This window comes from Toxotes jaculatrix, chromosome 18, assembly GCF_017976425.1.
Source record: "Toxotes jaculatrix isolate fToxJac2 chromosome 18, fToxJac2.pri, whole genome shotgun sequence".
In the NCBI taxonomy this organism is placed as follows: domain Eukaryota; kingdom Metazoa; phylum Chordata; class Actinopteri; family Toxotidae; genus Toxotes; species Toxotes jaculatrix.
The window spans coordinates 653,820-676,013 of NC_054411.1; the positions used below are offsets into that span (position 1 = coordinate 653,820).

Sequence of the window (22,194 nt, forward strand, 5' to 3'; positions counted from 1 at the left end):
TGAAAAATCCAGGTGCGATTTTTTTGTCCTACCTGTTGGTGTTGTGTCTGCAGCTCCTTCAGTTGTCGTGTTTTATCGTTCAGCAGACTCCTCAGCTCTGGCAGTCTGTGGACCTTTAGCTCCTCCTCCAGCATCCTCAGGTCGCTAAGCTCCACCTCCAGTCGACCACGATGCTCACGCTCCTTTTCACACCTGTTCACACAGTAAGGGATGATGGCATATGTCTGCACATGCTCTGTATGAGTGCCATGCCGTGTTAAAAGCGTGTGTGGGTCTACCTGGCACTGAAGTCAAAGACTGTGAGCTCTGCACCGAGCAGCTGCAGCTTCACCTGAGCCTGGGCCGAGAGACATTCACTGATCTGTGAGAGAGAGAGAGAGAGAGAGAGAGAGAGAGAGAGGGGGAGAGAGAGAGAGAGGGGGAGAGAGGGAGAGGGAGAGGGAGAGAGAGAGGGAGAGAGAGAGAGAGAGGGAGAGAGGGAGGGAGGGAGAGGGGGAGAGAGAGAGAGAGAGGTTTGATGTTGTTTTTAGAAAAACTTCATCAGCAGCAGAGACAGCTGTGTAACTATAGTCTTGATTTGATTTGATTTGAATATTTATTTTTCACATCCTCAGAAACTGAACTGAGACCAGCAGCGACTTCAGGACCTGAAGCTCCTGAAACTCTTCACAGATAAAACCTGCGAACCGAAGTTCAGGTTCGACGTCTGACGTCTCCGACTTGTTTCGACCCGTCTCACCTTTAAACAGATTCACAGCTTCCTGACGAGTCCCAACCTGAAACCGGATCCTGAGACCTGAAGCCTGAAGAGTTTTATACTGTCCATTATGTGCAGAAGCATCTTTTATTGTTGAACTGTAAAAAATTCATGTGGTTTAAATCTCTTTACTTCATTATCTGTGTTTTCATTTAATTTCATTTGATTTGAGTGTTTTTCATTTTTGTTTAGTTTTTCTATTCTGCTCAGCTTTATTTAATGTGGGTTTCTATTTTTATTATATTTCATTTGATTTTTATATAACTTTTAATTTAATTTAACTTAATATTTATTAATTGTTGTTTGTTTTCTATTGTTTCTATTTCTATTGTTTTGTTGTATTTTACATATTTTGCAGTTTTCTTTGGCTTTAGTTGAAATTAGTTTCAGTTTAATTTAGTTTTTTTATTTACTTTATTACTTTATTTTGTTTCATATTTTTACATTATTTAATTTTATTGTATTTTATTTATTTATTTGTGTTTCTTTGTTCATTTATTTGTTTGTTTATTTCATATGATCTTATTGTAACTGTAGCGTCTGAGAGTCGACAGTGTTGGTGAGCTCACCTGGTCCTGCAGCAGAGACACTGTCCTCAGGTGTCTGTCCAGCTCTCTCAGGTCTGTTGGACACTTTGTGTCCAGCTCCTCCTGGATCTGATGCTCCAGCCTCTGATTGGCTGCCTCAAGATACTGGACCTGCATCCACCAATCAGAGGAGATGGGCAATCGGTAGGTTAGCAGCTGAAATGGTTTCCTCTGGTTCCCACTCACCTGGCCCACTCTGTCTTTTTGTTATTGTGGCGGTAAAATTCTGACTTGTCCGTCTTTGGTTTTGTCAAAACCTCATGACAAGAGAATATTTCCTTTTCTGAATTTTTAGAATATATTCCTTTATAGGAAATGTTCTTGGAATTTACTAGCACATATAGGTTCATAATTATTTGCTCATTTGATGTGTTGGTCTGAGCATAGCCAACTTTAAGTAAGAGTTTGAAAATACTGAAATCAGCCTAAAAAACTGTAAAATTTTAACCTTTATTCCCTCAAGGCTGATAAATCCTCAAATGATCAGAGAAAATACAGATGACAGACCCTCAGTGATGCTGCAGCTGCAACACTGAATATTTTGATATTTCTTCTTCATTGGCCTTTTACTGGCTTTACATCTCAAAGACACTGAACATGTTTCAGCCAAGGCAGAACTCCATTGGAAAAAATGTTATTTTTATGTTCCCTTTCTCTTTAAACAATAACTATCAGGAACAAATCTCAGCCCAGATATTTTTCCTGTGCTGCTGCAGGAACTGTTTGAGCTCATGGCTCAAAGAATCAAAAGCAGATGCAAATCAAAAGGAGAGGAGGAATTATAGAAGTAACACGTCCGTGATTCAGCTCTTCTCATGCTCTTAAAACAATAACTGATATTCTCTTACAGTTTTCAGTTCAGTTCAGTGTCTGCTCTGCTCAGTTTTGTGTGTTTCCACCACACACGTGTCCTACCTGCTGCAGGTACGATGCCAGCCTTCTGTTCAGCTGCTGCAGGGTGAGTTTCTCTCTGGACAAACAGAAGCTCCTGCTGCTGTGTGGAGCTGCAGCGGCTGTGCTGTAATGCACCGAGGCCCTGGGTCCATGATGAACATAGTAACCCAGAGCCGCCTGGGATGCTCTGTCTCTGTGAAGAACCTGCCACGGAGCCATATCGTCCTCTAAAGTTTTATTTTCCTCAGTGAACACGATATAAAGCAGGTTTTCCTCTCTTATTCTGCTGCTGATTCCAGTGGCGAAACTAATCCCATTCTTCAGCAGCTGTCTAAACTCCCCGTTGTGGATCTGAAGCCTTCAGGTGTCCCAGGGGGTGTTTTTGTCACAGGTGTGTCAAAACTTGATGGAGCTCAGGTTTAATCTGCGTTAACCTTTAAATCATGACAGTCACGACAGGTTTCAGCAGGACGGCAGCCCTGCCCCGCAGAGTGTTCTAGTGTAACAGTGCATGTTAGATTCAAATCAGGTTTTCACTTGTTCTGTGCACGTTCTGGATCACTGGGTTCTGTAACCTGAGGCCAAATGACAGCGGTTCAGTTAGAAAATAAAAGCTTTTGGATAAAGGTCAATGATGATGCTTTTCCTCCACACGCCACCCAGAGAGGGGCTGCTCTTATGAAGCCTGTTTTCAGTGCGAATCAGTTTGTGTTAATCTTAGGATAGAAAGAGCTGTCTTTAAATGAGCACGACCAACAGCAAGACACAACAACAACAAAAATAAAGTGTATTCAAATTCACCTCGACCAGGTGCTGTAGTATGTTTATAACACTTTGAGGTTGTTCAGTTTTGATTTATATAATTATTTTATGGAAGGAAACGGTCTGTGTGCGTCGAGCCAGTTAATTTTCATTTAATTTTAGGCTCTGTCCAGCAGGGGTCGCTGGAGGACTCACCGTCTCATCTGAAGACAACACACGAAGAAGACAAATCAACCAATGAAAGGCGCGCTTTTGCTGTCCATGCGCCTGCGCACTGCAGCTATGATAATTTTGTTGATATGTCTGCCGCTGCGTTTTAATGATTAATTCTGCGGATTTTGGTGTTTCAGACAGACTGTCCTCCCGTGGTCCGTCCTGATGGAAAACCCCAGAGACCTGGTGAGTTCTGAGGCTTCCCTGTGCGACAGGAGCTCGTATTTCCCTTCTTTGTTGTGGTTGTGATAACGGTTCACATCGGCTTTAAAGGCTGCTGGAAAGCGACCCCTGATAGAAAATCAAGACAAAACTCCATTGAAAAATCTGGTACTTTTAGGTTATCTTGCTCATTGATAAAATTGTATATTGAAATTAAATGACATTTAAACAGTTTATTTAATAGCTCATGCTACGTTTGGGTTCGGCATATACATGCTACCCAGAGTACCTTTTAAATCACAAAAATTTTAGGTATTTATAATTGCTTCGCCTGTTGTTCACACAGTCTTCTTCCAAAAGCCCATTGAAAAATCCTGCGATATTAGATTTCCTCCTTTGTCGACAGGGCACATTCCTCCCTGACCAGCTGTTTAAATTGTTTTCCAAACCAGAGGAGACACCCTTTGAATCGGCATGTGTGTGCTCCACCGGCTTTTCATTCAGTGAAATTACACTTTTATTATCGCTTCGCTGCTTTTCCGCTACGTTCTCATCTACATTCAGCACAGTGCACCGTGGAGCGCGGCGACTGGCAAGGTGAACCTGTCATAAAAAATGTGATCTCATGAACAGACTGAGTTGCTAGGTGCATTTAAAATTCGCCGAATTGAATCGTGGCGTTAGCTGATTGAGAAACACTTTAGAGTTGTGTTATGTGGACCACATGTCTTTGTCTGCGATCAAAGAAACTTAAAATTGACAGAATTCTGGAGGTGATTTGGTGTTGACATAATCGCCTGTTGTGGGCACTGAGTCTCTCTCTCCGTGTTGTCAGTCAGCGTCTCTCACCGCACTGCAGTGGCGCTGGCAGCAGGTTACACAGCTGCAAACCAACTCATGTAAAACACGGAATGCAACAGCTGTCAGGTCAGCAAGGCGCGCGTGCGTGCGTGTGCGCGCCTATTTCTAAGGATACAGGTGGATCTATCAGTAACTTGGAGCGAGTGTGGAGTTTCAGATTCTGTCCCAGACATTTGAAATGACAGGACAGAGTGTGAACAGGTTTGTTCTTCATTAGTTTATTTTAGATTAAAGATCATGATCCAGAAAATGACTCGTGTTTCCAGATGCTTATGAGGGTAAAAGGCAGTAAATGAAAACTACAGTGGCATCGCCTCAATGAACAAACCTCAGCATTATGTTTTGTGTGAGGCAGAGCTGGAAAAAGAGACACAGACACTGCACACCTGGAAACTCTACCTGCACTAATTCATTCACCTGGAGGGATTTCACCTTTGAGAACCTGATTTAGTTGTTTCTAACCCCTGAGCACAAACCAGGACCCGGTCCTCCTGCTGGAGGGAGTGGGGACCAGTGCTGGTGGACTGTGACCACATGTTTGACGCGTGAGAATCCGTGTGATTACAACATTTCTGAGACTGGACTGGTCCCTGACCTGATTATCTCTTCTGTCTTCAGGTGGAGCGTCCGTCCAGGAAGCGCAGGGACTCCTTTGGGATGTTGGACGGTTTGGAGGAGGACCGGAGCAGCTGCAGCACCGAGTCCAGCGGGGGCAGCGGAGCCTCCAGCCCCGAGGACAGTGAGGACGAAGAGTTAGGAGGAGGAGGAGGAGGAGGAGGGGTAACTCAACTCACACCCACCTCCTCCTCCTCCTCCCTGACACTCATCAAGACCAATGGACAGGTGTACACCTATCCTGATGGGAAGGCAGGCATGGGTCAGTATGAGAACCACAGTTACAGACCAACGTGTTGACCACGAAATTTGTAACTAAGTGTTTTTTATAGTCGTAGCTTAACAGAGAATTCAGTGAAAAAACAAATTAAATTAAAGCTGCAAGCAGCGATGACGGGCCCTCGCACCCCTTGCGACCCGCGGGAGTCGCAGCCGGCGCAGCCAAGAGTACCAGAGTACTCCTATGTCCTCTCCTCTTCTCCCCAGTACACGTCATAGTACAAACAGGTTATTTCCTGTTACCAGCAGGGGGCGCCACGAGTAAGGCGGGAGTTTGACATATGGAGGCGTTCAGGGCAGAGCCCTCATCATGCTCATGAAGTTTGACGATGTTTGGATAAAGTATGTGGATGTGAGAGCCATTCAAAATGTCATGGCAAATTCACCAAACGCCATCTAACTTTGGCGAGCCACAGAGGCCACGCCCTTTAACTTAGAGAAAAGTCTCTTATAACTTTTGATCATCATGGTCTTGAGGTGAGGTCCACCAGATATGAAGTTGATCGGGTGAAATCCCTAGCACGAGTTCATCCGCATACCAGTGGTGGAAAGCAGTGAAATTTGGCCGCCAAAAACAAAATGGTCGACTTCCTGCTGGGTTGAGGTCATGGTGTCAAGAGACTTTTTTTTGCGTCTGGAAGTGTTCTTTATGTGTACCGATTTTCATCTTCATACTCCAAAAAAACCCATATGGAGAGGGGTATTTTAAATCTTCAAGGGGGCGCCGTTGAGCCATTTTGCCCCGCCCAATTACAAAAACCCCATCAGAGTCTAGGACCAGCCCCCAAGAACGTGTGTATGAATTTTTAGGATCATAGGAGGTGGTTAAGGTCATTACAAATCCAAACGTAATTTCACGGCGAGGGATCGTCAGTTGCCGCGCCGCCACACAGATGCCATTGCACCCAGCTTCACGGCCTTTATAATGTAGCTTCACCAAGTAGTTGGGAAGGTTGTAGAGCAGAAACCAAGCCGATGGTGTCAACTATTAAGGAGCAGTACACTTCAGAGTAAGAATAGGTCATTTCCTGTTACCAGCAGGGGACGCCACGAGTAAGGCGGGAGTTTGACATATGGAGGCGTTCAGGGCAGAGCCCTGATCATGCTCATGAAGTTTGAAGATGTTTGGATAAAGTATGTGGACGTGAGAGCCATTCAAAATGTCATGGAAAATTCACCAAACGCCATCAAACTTTGGCGGGCCACAGAGGCCACGCCCTTTAACTTAGAGAAAAGCCTTGAATAACTTTTGATCATCATGGTCTTGAGGTGAGGTCCACCAAATATGAAGTGGATCAGGTGAAATCCCTAGCACGAGTTCGTCCGCATACCAATGGTGTAATTCGCCAAAATCGCCAACTTCCGACCACAATGGCGGACTTCCTGTTGGGTTGAGGTCATGGTGTCAAGAGACTTTTTGGTGTGTCTCGGTATGATCAACATGTGTACCAATTTTCATGCACCTATGACAAACTAAGCCCAATGGGAGGGGGGTTTTGAAAATTTCAAGGGGGCGCTGCGGAGCCATTTGGCCCCCCCCATTTACAACGACCACAAAATATCAAATTTTTCACCAGACCTGATGAGTGTGCAAAATTTCAGGCGTTTTAGAGCATGGGAAGGGGTTGAAAAATGCAGTTGTTTGGGAGGAATAATAATAATAATAATAATAATAATTAAAGCTGCAAGCAGCGATGACGGGCCCTCGCACCCCTTGCGACCCGCGGGAGTCGCAGCCGGCGCAGCCAAGAGTACCAGAGTCCTCCTATGTCCTCTCCTCTTCTCCCCAGTACACGTCATAGTACAAACAGGTTATTTCCTGTTACCAGCAGGGGGCGCCACGAGTAAGGCGGGAGTTTGACATATGGAGGCGTTCAGGGCAGAGCCCTCATCATGCTCATGAAGTTTGACGATGTTTGGATAAAGTATGTGGATGTGAGAGCCATTCAAAATGTCATGGCAAATTCACCAAACGCCATCGAACTTTGGCGAGCCACAAAGGCCACGCCCTTTAACTTAGAGAAAAGTCTTTTATAACTTTTGATCATCATGGTCTTGAGGTGAGGTCCACCAGATATGAAGTTGATCGGGTGAAATCCCTAGCACGAGTTCATCCGCATACCAGTGGTGGAAAGCAGTGAAATTTGGCCGCCAAAAACAAAATGGTCGACTTCCTGCTGGGTTGAGGTCATGGTGTCAAGAGACTTTTTTGTGCGTCTGGAAGTGTTCTTTATGTGTACCGATTTTCATCTTCATACTCCAAAAAAACCCATATGGAGAGGGGTATTTTAAATTTTCAAGGGGGCGCAGTTGAGCCACTTTGCCCCGCCCAATTACAAAAACCCCATCAGAGTCTAGGACCAGCCCCCAAGAACGTGTGTATGAATTTTTATGATCATAGGAGGTGGTTAAGGTCATTAAAAATCCAAACGTAATTTCACGGCGAGTGATCGTCAGTTGCCGCGCCGCCACACAGATGCCATTGCACCCAGCTTCACGGCCTTTATAATGTAGCTTCACCAAGTAGTTGGGAAGGTTGTAGAGCAGAAACGAAGCCGATGGTGTCAACTATTAAGGAGCAGTATACTTCAGAGTAAAAATAGGTCATTTCCTGTTACCAGCAGGGGACGCCACGAGTAAGGTGGGAGTTTGACATATGGAGGCGTTCAGGGCAGAGCCCTCATCACGCTCATAAAGTTTGAAGATGTTTGGATAAAGTATGTGGACGTGAGAGCCATTCAAAATGTCATGGCAAATTCACCAAACGCCACCAAACTTTGGCGTGCCACAGAGGCCACGCCCTTTAACTTAGAGAAAAACCTTTAATAACTTTTGATCATCATGGTCTTGAGGTGAGGTCCACCAAATATGAAGTGGATCAGGTGAAATCCCTAGCACGAGTTCGTCCGCATACCAATGGTGTAATTCGCCAAAATCGCCAACTTCCGACCACAATGGCGGACTTCCTGTTGGGTTAAGGTCATGGTGTCAAGAGACTTTTTGGTGTGTCTCGGTATGATCAACATGTGTACCAAATTTCATGCACCTATGACAAACTAAGCCCAATGGGAGGGGGGTTTTGAAAATTTCAAGGGGGCGCTGCGGAGCCATTTGGCCCCCCCCATTTACAACGACCACAAAATATCAAATTTTTCACCAGACCTGATGAGTGTGCAAAATTTCAGGCATTTTAGAGCATGGGAAGGGGTTGAAAAATGCAGTTGTTTGGGAGGACAAATAATAATAATAATAATAAACATTAGAATTACAATAGGGCCTTCGCACCACTCGGTGCTCGGGCCCTAATAATAAACATTAGAAAAACAATAGGGCCTTCGCACCACTCGGTGCTCGGGCCCTAAATATGCTTTTTTTTCAAGGCTGTAAGGACAAACTTGTCCAGAATATTTCTTTTTTTGTTCTGAAAAAATGACATTTTTAAATCTTAGCATTAAATTCTGCAAACTCGTACAACTAAAGATCTTTGGCTTCGAGTAAAGTAAAATATAACCATGAGACAATGGAGACAGACATGCAAACAGGTCTCCCATCGCTCTTATGTGGGAACAAGACCTTTTGTCTATTTGTTTCATTCACTTTCCAGCAAGAAATATGAAATATGAGTTTGCACATTGTCTCAGTGAAACCTTTCAGTCTCTGATCCTGAAGCAAGTGTGTTCATCTCTGTGTTTTTCTCAGCGACATGCGAGATGTGTGGCATGGTGGGAGTCAGAGACGCTTTCTACAGCAAAACCAAACGTTTCTGCAGCGTCTCCTGCTCCAGGAGTTACTCATCCAACTCCAAGAAGGCCAGCATCCTCGCCAGACTGCAGGTCCAAACACACACATGTGCGCTGTCCGTCAGCTGTCAGTCAGCTGTCCGTCAGCTGTCCGTCAGCTGTCCGTCAGTTGTCAGTCAGCTGTCCGTCAGCTGTCCGTCAGCTGTCCGTCAGCTGTCCGTCAGCTGTCAGTCAGCTGTCCGTCAGTTGTCAGTCAGCTGTCCGTCAGCTGTCCGTCAGCTGTCCGTCAGTTGTCAGTCAGCTGTCCGTCAGCTGTCAGTCAGCTGTCCGTCAGCTGTCCGTCAGCTGTCCGTCAGTTGTCAGTCAGCTGTCCGTCAGCTGTCAGTCAGCTGTCCGTCAGCTGTCCGTCAGCTGTCCGTCAGTTGTCAGTCAGCTGTCCGTCAGCTGTCAGTCAGCTGTCCGTCAGCTGTCCGTCAGCTGTCCGTCAGCTGTCCGTCAGCTGTCCGTCAGCTGTCAGTCAGAGTGTGTATTTGCTGGTATAATGTAATATACTGTCCAAATAATAATAAGGTTCACAGTTAGCACTGTATGATGTGGATTCGATTACGGTCCTTCTATTAAAGGGGAAGCCTCCCACTAAAAAGGCCAAGGTTCTTCAGAAACAGCCTCTGATGACCAAACTAGCTGCCTACGCTCAGCATCAAGCCAGCCAGCAGAGCGGAGTGAAAAAGAGCGGTGAGTCCTGTCGACGCGTTCACGTCCTCTGTACAGTCAGATTGTCCTGATTATCCAATTATCAGAACTATGCCAACATTTGGATTCAGCCTTTGAGAGTTTGTCGACTTCATGGCAGCGACAATAAAACCTCGTCTTCTCCATGAAAGTCACCTGTCAGTGTGTGTTTGTGTGTGTGTTGTGTGCAGTTCCTGTGGAGGTGTTTGACTGGGGTCGTTATCTCGGAGATGGAGATGTGATGGGAGCTCCGGTCAGCTGCTTCAAACATGTGGGTGGAACACACACACACACACACTAAGTTCAGTTCAATACAACTTTATTTATCTTTGTAAGGACACTGGATGCAGCAGGTAATAAACACCACAGTAAATAACTGTGCAGAGTCATTTTTGCTGATGAAACGACACCTGAAAGTTGTGTGATTGGTTGGTTTGCTGTGGTCGTCAGTATCTTTCTTTGGTGTTGTTGAGGTCCCGATGGGGAAGCTGTGGGGCGACATCAGTGAAGGCGTTCGGGTCGAGGTCCCAAACACGGACAGTGGTCTGCCCATGAAGGTTTACTGGATCGCTGGTGTCATTAAACTGGCTGGTACACACACACACACACACACACACGCACGCTCTGCCACAGAACACCTCTTTAGGAAACTTTTATAATATCACATTCAAATCCATGGTGTTATTTTGCTGACTGACCCTGAAATTTGCCCCCAGGGTATTTTCTCTCATTCAAACCTGAATCTCATTCACGCTGCTAAACTTAGAGAAATGTCTTTTATTGTGGACAAAACTAGAAAACAACATCAACATGTTAATTATTGTGTTCGATGAACTCTCCAGTGATTACGTCCACTCTGTCTCCGTTTCTTTTACGCCTCGTGACAAACTGGAGAAACAGGCGTCGTAAGCCCGATTGGAATCCCTCAGATCCAGCTGTGACCGGATGCGTGTCCGTGTGTTTGCGCAGGTTTTAAAGCTCTGCTGCGGTACGAAGGTTTCGACGGCGACTCCACCAGAGATTTCTGGTTGAACCTGTGTGTGCCGGACATCCACCCAGTCGGCTGGTGTGCTGCTGGAGGAAAACCTCTGGTTCCCCCTCAGAGTAAGAGGGAGAGCTGCTTCATAAAACACGGAAGAGTTAAATAATGATCGGTGACTTTGATCGATTGATGAGGACCACGGTGTCCTGTGATTGGCTGATGGTGTCCCTCTGTTTGTCTCTTCAGCCATCCTGCACAGGTTCACCAACTGGAAAACCTTCCTGATAAAACGACTCACGGGATCCAAGACGTTGCCGCCGGACTTCACCTCCAAGGTCACACACACTCTGAGCCACCGACCTTCACCTCAAAGTGTTTTGTTTAATTACCTGAATGGAAGTTTGTGTTTCAGATTTCAGCACGAGGCTCTGAACTATCAGACAACCATCACAGCTGGGTTCTGAAAGCCAGTCTGTGAAATACCTGGATTCATTAGACACAAGCTTTTTAATCTCTCGTTTGTACTTTAACAACATTATCTCAGATGTTGATAGTTAGTGTTTATTATTATTAGCAGCAGAAGTTTGCGGCTCGCTGGGCTCAGAGTTCTGGATCCAGGTTTTGGATCAGATAGATTCATTATGGGATTTGTGGTTCACATACAATCAAAGCCCAGCCCAGTAAACTGCCCGGGTCAGGACACGCAGACCAAAACATCGTGATGTGTGAACAGTCAGTAAGACAGTGTCCTCCGACGCACCTGTCACACTGATTCTTCTTCTTTGAGGACAAACGTCTCCCCTCGTCCTTCAGGTGCAGGAGAGTATGCAGTTTCCCTTTAAGAAGCAAATGAGGGTGGAGGTGGTGGATAAGACTCACCTGTGTCGGACTCGGGTGGCTCTGGTGGAACAGGTGGGACTCAGAGTCACAGGTGGACTCGCACAGCTTTCAGGTCCAGAAGAGTTTGAATCACATCGTGATATTTGTGTTTGTGGTTTGCGTGTGTGGGTGATGGTCAGGTGATCGGCGGCCGTCTCCGTCTGGTGTACGAGGAGTGTGATGACGGGACAGATGACTTCTGGTGTCACATGTACAGTCCTCTGATCCACAGCATCGGCTGGTCCCGATCCATCGGACACCGCTTCAAGCGATCGGGTGAGTCAGCTGATCCGTGAGCAGTGACAGAAAACCAAAACTCGGAGCTCAAAGAGGTTAAAAAGCTCCACAGAGCTGCAGAGTCTGAATCTGAAACCCAGTTTCATGCAATAACAGTTTCAGTTTAGTTGAACGCATGAAATTCTCTTTTCCTTCTTATCAGTGCTCTTCTTCTATTGAACTGGTTTTATCTTACCATGTTTATACCATGACCTAAGCATGTTGGGTCTCAGTGATGCAGGTTCACGTCCACACGCCACGTTCAGAAAACATTTCCTTTAAACCAGCTGCAGGACGCTGAGCAGACGCCCAGTGCCAGTCTGATGTTAGTGATTTCAGCCTGTGTTGGTGTGAGCGATGCAGACTCAGCAAAGTGTCTACGCGTTTGTTTCCAGATGTGTCGAAGAAGCTGGATGCTCAGGTGGACGCTCCTGGACAGCTGTTTGCCAAGGTGAGAACACCTGATGTCCTCTCTGTTCAGAGAATCATTTTACCAGAAAATATCAGACTGTTCCATGTTCTTACCACAGGAGGGCAGCAGAAAACCTGACTGCACATCGTCCCTGCCTTCTCAGGTCACTGTCATCTCACCTGTATTTTGTTTTTTGGGCAGTGCTGACCTTTGACCTCCTCAGTATTGGTCCCAGTCCCATAACAACTTCATGGGCCTCTTTAAAGTTTGGTTGATAGGATCAGTGCTCAGGCAGGAGTCCAGAGCTGTTGGTGTGTGTGTGTGTGTGTAATAGAAAAGTTCCAGTTTTTAAACACAAGTATTTTGGGTTTGACTGATTTGTTTGTTTGTTTGTTTGTCTGTCTGTCTGTCTGTTTGATGCGGTTCATGTCTCCTGTGTGTCTGTTCAGGTGAAGGAGGTGGATCAGAGCGGTCCATGGTTTGAGGACGGGATGAAGCTGGAGGCCATCGACCCTCTGAATCTGTCTGCCATCTGCGTGGCCACGGTCAGGAAGGTGAGGACCCTCTGGGCCTGTGTGGGCCAACACACACAGCTGCCAGCTCCAGATCATTCTCTGTTTATTTTTAGCGGGCCAGTCACTGAGCTGCTCGCTCTGCGTTCCACTGTGAGCCAAACATTTCAGCCGACGGGTGCTCTGTGTGATACAGGCCCTGAAACCACCATGCTGGGCCTGTCCTGCATATTTACTGCAGTTGGTTTTTAGGTGTCAATCAACAGCCCGTTGCCATTAGCAGGACAAACTGGGTGAACTGTAAGAGCACGACTCACCCCCCCTCCTCCTCCCCCTCCCCCCGCAGGTCCTGGCTGACGGGTACCTGATGATCGGTATCGATGGTTCGGAGGCGGCTGACGGTTCAGACTGGTTCTGTTATCACTCCACCTCACCCTCCATCTTCCCCGCCGGCTTCTGTGAGATCAACAGCATTGAGCTGACCCCCCCCAGAGGTACAGCTGCACTCTCCAGACTCCACACGCTGCGGTGAACCATCTACAGGAGTCTGAAAATAAACTGTCTCTTTCTGTCTGTCAGGTTACACCAACCTCCCCTTCAGGTGGTTTGAGTATCTGAAGGAAAGCAAGTCTGTGGCTGCTCCAGTCAACCTATTCAACAAGGTGGGACCAAACACAAGCGCTGAAATGAGTCAATGGATTGTTTAGTCAGTTCAGTAAAGTAATGAACAAAGCAGCTGCTTTGACGATCAGTTAGTTTCACTGTTTCTGATGCAAACTGGCAGATATCTGATGGTTCCAGCTCCTCAGACGTCTCCCATCTGCTGCTTCTGTTTTACATTAAAGTAAATTGCGATCAGTGTTTTTCAGTGTTTTCTGACATTTTAAAGACCTGACAATCAGTCCTGAAGATAATCTGCAGATTAATCAGTCACTCAACAGGCATGAGGACGGACTTTAAGTCCAGGTCCAGTTAGTCCTGCTTCTCTTCAGCTGCACTGTGTTAATGCACCCCTCAAATCAGGACGTCCCCAACCACGGTTTCCGTCCCGGGATGAAGCTAGAGGCCGTGGACCTCATGGAGCCGCGGCTGGTGTGTGTTGCCACGGTGACCCGCATTGTCCACCGGTTGCTACGGATACACTTTGACGGCTGGGAGGACGAGTACGACCAGTGGGTGGACTGTGAGTCCCCTGACCTGTACCCGGTCGGGTGGTGTCAGCTGACTGGATACCAGCTGCAACCTCCCGCTGTTAACGCAGGTAACACACGCGCTTACCTCTGACGTTAGCGCGACGTTCAGGAACGCTCGTACGTTCTTGTTTTTGTTGATTCATTCACATCATTCATTATTATAAATTTAAAGCATATAAATGAATTATTTTAGTTTCTCTGACTTCATGTTTGTTCTGAGGACTTGATTATTACTTGAAAAATGAAATGTCGGATGGCGAAATACAAGAGGTACAAAGCAAAACTGGCACAAAGTTACGTAACCTGTTGAAGAGAGTTGACGGTTGCTTGATACGCTCACAGCGTGAGACGTGAGCGAGATGTGGCGAAGGCGATGTCTTCGTACTGATGAGTCGGGCGGAGTCGTCTCAGTGATTGGATGACCGTCACACGCCAGCGTTGTGTGACGGTCTACCTTTCAGACCATCAGCTCACACACACACCTCAGCATAAACAAGCAGCTGCACTTTCCTACATGTGCTGAGTTTGTGTGTACGTACAGTACTGTGTAAAAGTTTCGGGACGTTCAGGTTCGTGTCCATCATCAGTCCCATCAGGACGTCTGATGGTCCCAGACTCATCCTGCAGCAGGACAACGAACCTAAACACACAGAGTCATAAAGAACTGTCCTCAGAGACCAGAAGGACAACGAGTCCTGCAGCAGATGTCAGCATCATGGAGTCAGTCTGGGATCACATGAAGAGACAGAGACACTGAGACAGACCAAACCCACAGAAGAACTGAGACAAGACAAGATGCTGGAACAACTGACCTGACAGGGACCTGAGCACCTGTGAGCAGGTGCACTGAGGAGAAGTTAATTCACGGCATTCATTTTGAAAGTATCCTCGTTTTACATTTCGTGCCTAAAACGTTTGCACAGTACTGAGTGAACACTACACGTCCCGTGTCCTTTTTCTTTTGTTCAAAGCAACATGAAGATAATGTGAACATGCTCAGATCTTTTATCTTTGATAAGATTTATTAAACCCTGGATATTTCATTCAGATGTAAGAATCTGACACCACATTCTACTCCACGATTTGTTTTTTTAGCTTGATGGAATTAGGTAAAAAATGTGTGTGTGTCCTTCAGGTTCCAGAGAACTACAATCAGCAGCGTCCAAACAGAGGAAGAAATCCCAGCACTACAAGGGACAAAAGAAAAGTGAGTCTCTCTGTCTCTTTGTGTTTTTACGGTAACGCCTTGATTTGGTTTGATCCCAATATTCAGAATTCAGAGTCCAGTATAATATCTGACGCTGTGACACATCTCACATAAACACATCTGTGGAAAATCTGCTTCAGGCTTTAATGTTTGTCTGTTTGCATCAAAGAAAATCTCTTTTTGTGTTGAATGATCGGTTAATGATAATGAATTAGTCAGTATGGAAGATGAATGTTAGATATATTCCATCTTCGTTTCTGGAGCCCAGACATTAGAATACAGTGGATATTTTGGGGTTTGGACTCTTGGTCAGAAAAAGAAACGCGATGTTTCATGTTTCACTGGTTTCTGATGTTTTTCAGAGCAATTAAAAGATGAAAAAAGGGTGTCCAAATCCCTTTTTTCTAGTTTAACAGTGGAAAAAAAGGTTCATTAAGCGTGGGTAGACCAATCAGACGGCCCCCTCCCGTTCCTTTAAAAGCCAGGTGTCTTTGCACCTTTGCAGATTTCTGTTAAATTAGGTTTTCTCTTTCTATTTCTATTAGATTTCTATTTGTCAGGTAGTGAGAGGACAGAAAGAGGGCGCGAGTGCATTTGTTATTTAAACAACGTGGTCGCTGGATGACTGCATCGGTCTGAAACTAGCAACCCACGTTTTTTTTTCTTCTTTTTTTAAGAAAGAGCAGAAAGAACATCACAGGTTTTAAGTTTAAGAAAGACACACATCTGTGTGTGTGTGTGTGTGTTTCGAACAGAAACCTGCACATCCGCTGAAAGCTGTTTAACTGACTTTACCTTCGTCTCTCAGAGAGGAAGTTGCCCATCGCTAAGCGACCTGTCAGTCTCTCCAGTGCTGTGGTAACAGGCGTCCCCAGGAACCTATCAGGAGACGAGAATGAGACTCCGCCAGATTACCCATCACCCCCTACTCCTGCCTCAGCAGCGCAGCCCCTCTCAGCAGACCCAGAGAGCAGCCCTAATACTGAGGGGGGTGCAGGTACACAAGCTATGTTTTCAACTTTAGATTTTAAAATGTAGCAGATTTATTAAAAAATACTGAAATACACCTGAAAATTTGCTGCTGTGTTTTTGGAGATTTGAGGACCTGTGAGCCGGTCAGCGTCCATGTTACCCCGGGGAAGAAAAGCCAGATCTCCTAATGTCCTTTCTGTTCCTGCAGGTTCACAGGTTAAAGAGGAGAATGCTGAAGGGACAGAGTTATGTTCTGAAAGGACTGAATCAGAAACCAACGGATCCTCTGGAGATTTCTTCACCAACCAGAACCAGTAGTAGGCCTCATCCATCCCTCTTTGCCTTTAACACTCCAACCATCCATCCCTCACTTTTCTAGAACTGCCTCATGAAAGAATCTACTGTGATTACATCAGATTTTTATTTTTTGGACATGCTTTAATCATATGAATTTTTAATGACCACTGCAGCGATACCACGTCTCTTCGGTCAAAAACCCATTTTTAGCCCGTGTGAACACATTAGTGTCCAGTCCTGCCGACCGTTCTCCGTCTGTCCATCCACAGTTTTTACTCCTCAGTGTTTCCCTCTTTCTCTTTGTGCCTGGTCAGATTCATTCGCACACGTTTGTGAAATCCTAAGCCGTGCTGGCTGCTTGGAGATGTAGTCAGAGCAGTAGTTATTATTAGTTCATCTTTGGTGGATGATATTTGTATTTTTTAGACTAGCTATATTTAAACTGACTTCTTCAAGGTTAGCAAAAAGTAAAAGATTTAGAAGTTCCCCACAAGGATTTAATTTCTAATAACTAAATCGAAATGGGTAACACTTACGCCCATTCAACATTTTATTTTATTTATTTATTTATTTTAGCTTAAATTTCATCATCGTCATTGGTGGTGTGACCGAGCCATCATCATTTTCCAAACACCCTCTTGTCATCTCCCTTTTTTTTTTTGGCAAAACACTTTTCCTTACATTGATTTCATTGCCACGTGGGAAAATGGCCCTACTTCTGTCTGAAGTATCACTTCACCCCCTCAGACTCTTCTGACTGAGCAAACTGGACAAAGAAGACCAGAATACAGAAACGAGTGAAGAAGAAAAAGAATGTAAAGAAAGACAGGCGCAGTAGCTGTCTTGGTTCCTCTGAGAAAAAAAGGATCAACAGAAGAAAAAAAAGGTAAAACTTTTGTATAATGATTTTTCATTTTTGCCAAGATCTTTGTTCTTTGTACGTGTTTGTGTGGTGTGTTTGAGGCTCAAAATTCAATGTGATAATATTAATACTGAATGCTGTGTAATGTCATGTTGAGATTAGCAGTCATTTAAAACCAGTGTATGTGTTTGTTAATGTGTGTGTGAATGCTGTGGTTTGGATTCTGGACTGATGAATTGTCCAGATGCCACAAAACAAGAAACCAGCCAACAAGGGCTTGTGGCAATTACTGTTCCTGTTTTTTGAATCTGAATGTTTTTGAATCTGCTGTGTTACAGAATCATGTTCAGCAGGATTCTCCTGCTATTAGAACTAAAATTCAAATAATATAATCATTAGATGGAGTATATTGTTAGTGTGTGCTCAGCATCAGTCAGGCTGAAAGTTTAGCTGAAGGTGTTTCCTCCTACATTATTTTTTCCAAAAATCACAGTAATTATAGCATATGGCTATAGTAAATGCAATAAATCAATAAATAATTTTCAGTACTGGTGCCAATTTGATAGGGATTTTGAGGACCAATGCTAAAATGTTCAACACTTTAAAAAGGTAGCCTTTGAATGCATAGTTTGTGGTCATCACACAATATAAAATATAATATAAAAGTAATAAAATTGTTATTTAAGTCAGCCAGCGTCTAGCTATCCAGGAACATGCTTTACTCCCCCGTCGTGTTGTGTTCTTCGTCATTCGTTCAGTAGATTTACATGAAGAGGAAAAAAACACTCTAAGCTTGCTAGCTGATTTGCTAACTATCAGCTAGCAAGCTTGTTAGCTCAGTTATTAATGGAAATATAGTTAACAGAGGCATTTTTGTATTGTTAGCTTTATAGCTGTGACTAAGCCACGTCTTTGTTATGGAGCAGTTTATTCTCCATCATCAGGATAAATAAAACCGTATCTTAGCCAGTAAGTTACGTTAGCTTCGTCCGTTTTTGACTGTTCATTCGCATGTCAGTGTTCCTCAAAGCCGAACATAACTTAGAAGAACATTCACAAGGATTTACTTTGCCCTGCGATAAAATCCACTGATCGTGCTGAATCCTTCTCCACAACATTAAAATTAAAAGCTGGTGAGACCAAGCCTTCAGAATGTGTTTGATACAGAGTTAAATTATTTGTTTGTGTTTATACCACATTTACTTGTCTGTTTTTGTTACATAAACTAATATGATATGCAAATCTGATATGCTGAAACTTTAAATGATACCCAGGCTTGTACTCATCCTTTTTTAAGATCAAATCAGACACAAATTTGTTAATATGCAAAGAATGTATGTTTTTATTTTTTCAACTGCAGCAGTGTGAAGTGTAAAAAGGTGTAAGGGTCACAGATAAAATCCCCGTATCACTTTTAGAAAGATTAAACATAATACGATATCTTCTCTCAATACACAACAAAATACATCTTAGAAGTTAATAGTTCAGCAGCTAAAAGAGTTTTATGTACATCTGCACTCATTAACTATTGATACCTCACAAAAAAGTATTAAATAAGAATTAATGATAAAAATTTATGACAGAGATTATTTCAAAAACACAGATTGTAATAATATATTTGATTAAAAGAAAACTATACTAAAGATTATCACATTCTGAAAAACTGATGGTAAACAACATGAAATATAAGTTAATTTGATTAACTACTTCAAAACTTCTTGAAATGCAGTGTTATTATACAAACAAAGATTTTGAATGATTAAGTTATTTATGATTTAGGAAAGGGCACTGCATCCACCAAAAGATGTTATACCACTGGATGTTAATGTGCTGAAACAGGCTAAAAATAACCATTATTTTCATCATAGATTAATCTGCAGAAGACAAAAAGAAAGTGAAGAGATGCATTTTAAAGATGATTTTTATCTGAGTTAGCGAGGCTGAAGAAAGACTCTTCTGTCAGCCGTGGAGTAAACAGTGCTGACGGTAACGGCTCAGTATCTCCACATATTGATTTGAACTTTTTCTCTCTGTGACGTTCATCGTTAGTTCTGTTTCCACCTGTGTAAATCCGAATATGTCAAGAGTGTGCAGAGAAAATAAGATGGCAGTAGTGTAATTTATAAATACATATAAATATATATAAATAAATACTGAGTGATTTTGAAAGTGACTATTCCCCAGTTTGTTTCAAATCACCGTTGTGTCCGTTGTGTGTCACTGGCCTGTTTTCAGTAGTTTGTAAAAATGTTAACCAAAATTAAAACCTGTCCAATCTCATATGTAGTCAAAAGAAGATCCAAGGGCCAAGAGGGGACCTTGAAGGTCCCCTCCTTTGCTAGTTAACACAGAGCAAACAGTGCAGATACATAATACTGAAGCAGCTACAGTGTAAGCGACAGTCTAATCTATTTAGCAGTGTTAATTTTGTCAATGACAAAAATATTTGAGGACAAACTTTTTTCCACAAAAGAGCAAGATTAAAACTAAATAAAAACTACACTTCAGCAACAACTGTGACCAAGTTTAAACATTTTTCTGTGAATAAAACCAAAACATGAAAGACAAATGAACTGCAGAAAAATGTTCAAATGCATCACGTCTGTGAAATCACATATTTTACCTCCTGAGCAAATAAAACTAATAATCATCAAATGACTAAAACACCTAACATTTGTGTAAAAATATTAAAGCTAAATGAAAATCAAAGTGCCAAAGTTAACATTGCTAATTAGTTTCTAATGTAAGCTTGGTCTGTTTTAATCTAGTTTAATCTAATCTAATCTTGATGTATGTTCTTTAGCAGAGAAAGGTATGGAAACACACAAACGCTCTTAGTGGAAAACATGAAGAACTTGAGTGTGTGTGTGTTACAAACTCAGTTGTGTGAGCCTGCATCAGTCTGAGCATCTTACACACTTAACCAGTAGCTGTTTTTTTTTTTTTAATTCCACACTTGTTAGTCGCACTATGCTGTGTATGTTGTCTGTGTTTGCTGCCTTTTTGTATGTGAATCACCAATAACGTCAGGCTGTCTTATTTGTATTACGGTGCTATCTATTGATGATATATACACATTTGATAATTTTTCTATGGGATGATTTTGACAAACCGTCTTGTGACCCTGGTGAAGAAGTTGTTCTTGTATTTTGGACGCAGCTGTTTGCAGTAGATTTTGTATCAGGAGAAAATGACTGATGTGTTTTAAAGGGGAAAAGTGCTCCGTTTAAAGGATTGTGTGCTGTGACCCGAGTTGATGATCTGAATCCTTGAATTTAGTGGTCTCTGTCAGTTTGGGATGTTTTTGTGTATATCAGCAGTGGGAGGGAGGGGGTTTCATAAGATTTTTGAGGGTTTCAAAGTGACTTACTAAATGACAGTGTTTTCTTAGACTGTGGTTTGACAAAGACAAAAATAACAATACAAATAAATATGAAATAAAATATAAAATATTGTTTTAAAGAGTCTGGAAGCTGAGACTATCAGTGGTTGCATTTTAGTTTTTCATGCTTGTAAATCTTGTGACAGTTTCTTTGTGACTACAGCTGAAAACATCTGTTCCCAGGTGTTGATTCAATGAGAAGGTTATGTATATTTATCGTTATATAGTTTAATGGTGATCAGGATTGGTCTTCAGGTTCAGAACTGTATTTTCAGATAAAAAGACCTGATACGATAGAGACCTGAGGCCTTTCAGATAATGTAAACACACATTGGTAACACATTGATAATCTGTAGTTTTCCAGAATCATCCATGTCAGCATTTCTTGTCTTGGACTACGGTTGTATCACACTGACCAGAGACCTCCAGCAGTAGATTAGGACTGTACCAGACCTGATTAGACTAAATATAATTAGAATCCGGCTTAAATCAGGTCCTGAGTAGTTCAGTTATTAAGAAACATGATTTGCCATCTCAGGAAAACGAAATATTTAAATCACGATTACAGAAAACTTTTATGTTGAGATTACGGGGTATCTAACGAACCTCGCTAAACTATTAGCAACCACAGCCACTCCCAGCTTCTGATGACAACTTGGGCTGTTTTACAAACACTTTTTCCCTGTGGTACAGGACTATTTTCCAGATAAGCAAATAAGCTTTTGTCTCATGTTCTCTTGCCGTCTGTAAATGTCAACTTCATTTATCCTGCAAAACCTGCAAGGCAGAGCCAACAGAGCTGACAAAACATATACCTGAGCTCTGCAGAGCCAAACCAAGACTGATGTGTTTCACAATGTGCCAGTGGATGAAAATGTGAGGTTTGAAAAATCTGTTTGTGTCCCACACTGATGAGGTTAATGAAAACCTGTCCATACTGTTCATGTTATATTGTCCACATGTTCCTGCTGTGGACATGATGTTTACTCTCTTATCAAGACATACTAATGTTTTAAAAAATATATAGATATAGATCTAAATACTGTAAATGTATGACAAAAACATGTAGTTATGTCCTGATGTTAACTCTCATGAAGCTTTTTTAAAAAAAAATACATTGTACAATTTTTTGGCAGCATGATTGTGAAGAAATTACATTTAGGTGTAAAATAAATGACTCGCTTTACATTTTTTATGCAATAAAAAGAAACAGAGTTATTCAGATGTTTTTTGAATGGTCTGTTCTCAATCTGGACATGTCTTCTTAAAATAATTTTTAATTATTTAGTTCTGTACTGGGACAAACTTTTTTTGCACATTTTAATACAACGCATTGGAGAAACCTGTGTGTTGAGAGGATGTTTTCTTAGAGGCTTTTTCCCCCGATAACAGCAGAAGCAGTGGAAACCTAAGGTAACGTTGCAGCAGCACAGCTGGATACTTAGAGAGGTAAATGTTAGTATCATTAGCAAAATGACATTATCAAAAGTCAGCTACATGCATTAATGGCTGGATTCCTCTGTCAGTTTCAGTGCTCCGTCTGCTCCTCACATTCACACCTATAAAAGGAAAGGAGTGTCAGTTCATCAAAAGATCTGGATCTCAGTCTGGAGTATTT

At 43.1% G+C, this 22,194-nt stretch overlaps 1 protein-coding gene across 2 annotated transcripts; it reads left to right on the plus strand.

The window, feature by feature from the left end:
* Nucleotides 1-3,284: 3,284 nt before the first annotated feature.
* Nucleotides 3,285-21,751, plus strand: LOC121198349 (MBT domain-containing protein 1-like). 2 transcript variants are annotated; one of them, XM_041062405.1, is made up of 19 exons: nucleotides 3,285-3,399; nucleotides 4,855-5,113; nucleotides 8,830-8,963; nucleotides 9,494-9,605; nucleotides 9,794-9,873; nucleotides 10,076-10,193; nucleotides 10,572-10,706; nucleotides 10,831-10,919; nucleotides 11,398-11,496; nucleotides 11,604-11,739; nucleotides 12,135-12,190; nucleotides 12,601-12,705; nucleotides 13,010-13,157; nucleotides 13,243-13,325; nucleotides 13,687-13,924; nucleotides 14,992-15,063; nucleotides 15,872-16,060; nucleotides 16,244-16,352; nucleotides 17,080-21,751. In XM_041062405.1, coding segments are annotated over exons 1-19 (2,184 nt in total). In that variant the 5' UTR covers nucleotides 3,285-3,378; the 3' UTR covers nucleotides 17,081-21,751. The 2 variants fall into 2 exon arrangements, with proteins under 2 accessions (XP_040918339.1, XP_040918338.1); XM_041062404.1 differs by having other exon boundaries at nucleotides 16,244-21,751.
* The last annotated feature ends 443 nt before the right edge of the window (nucleotides 21,752-22,194 follow it).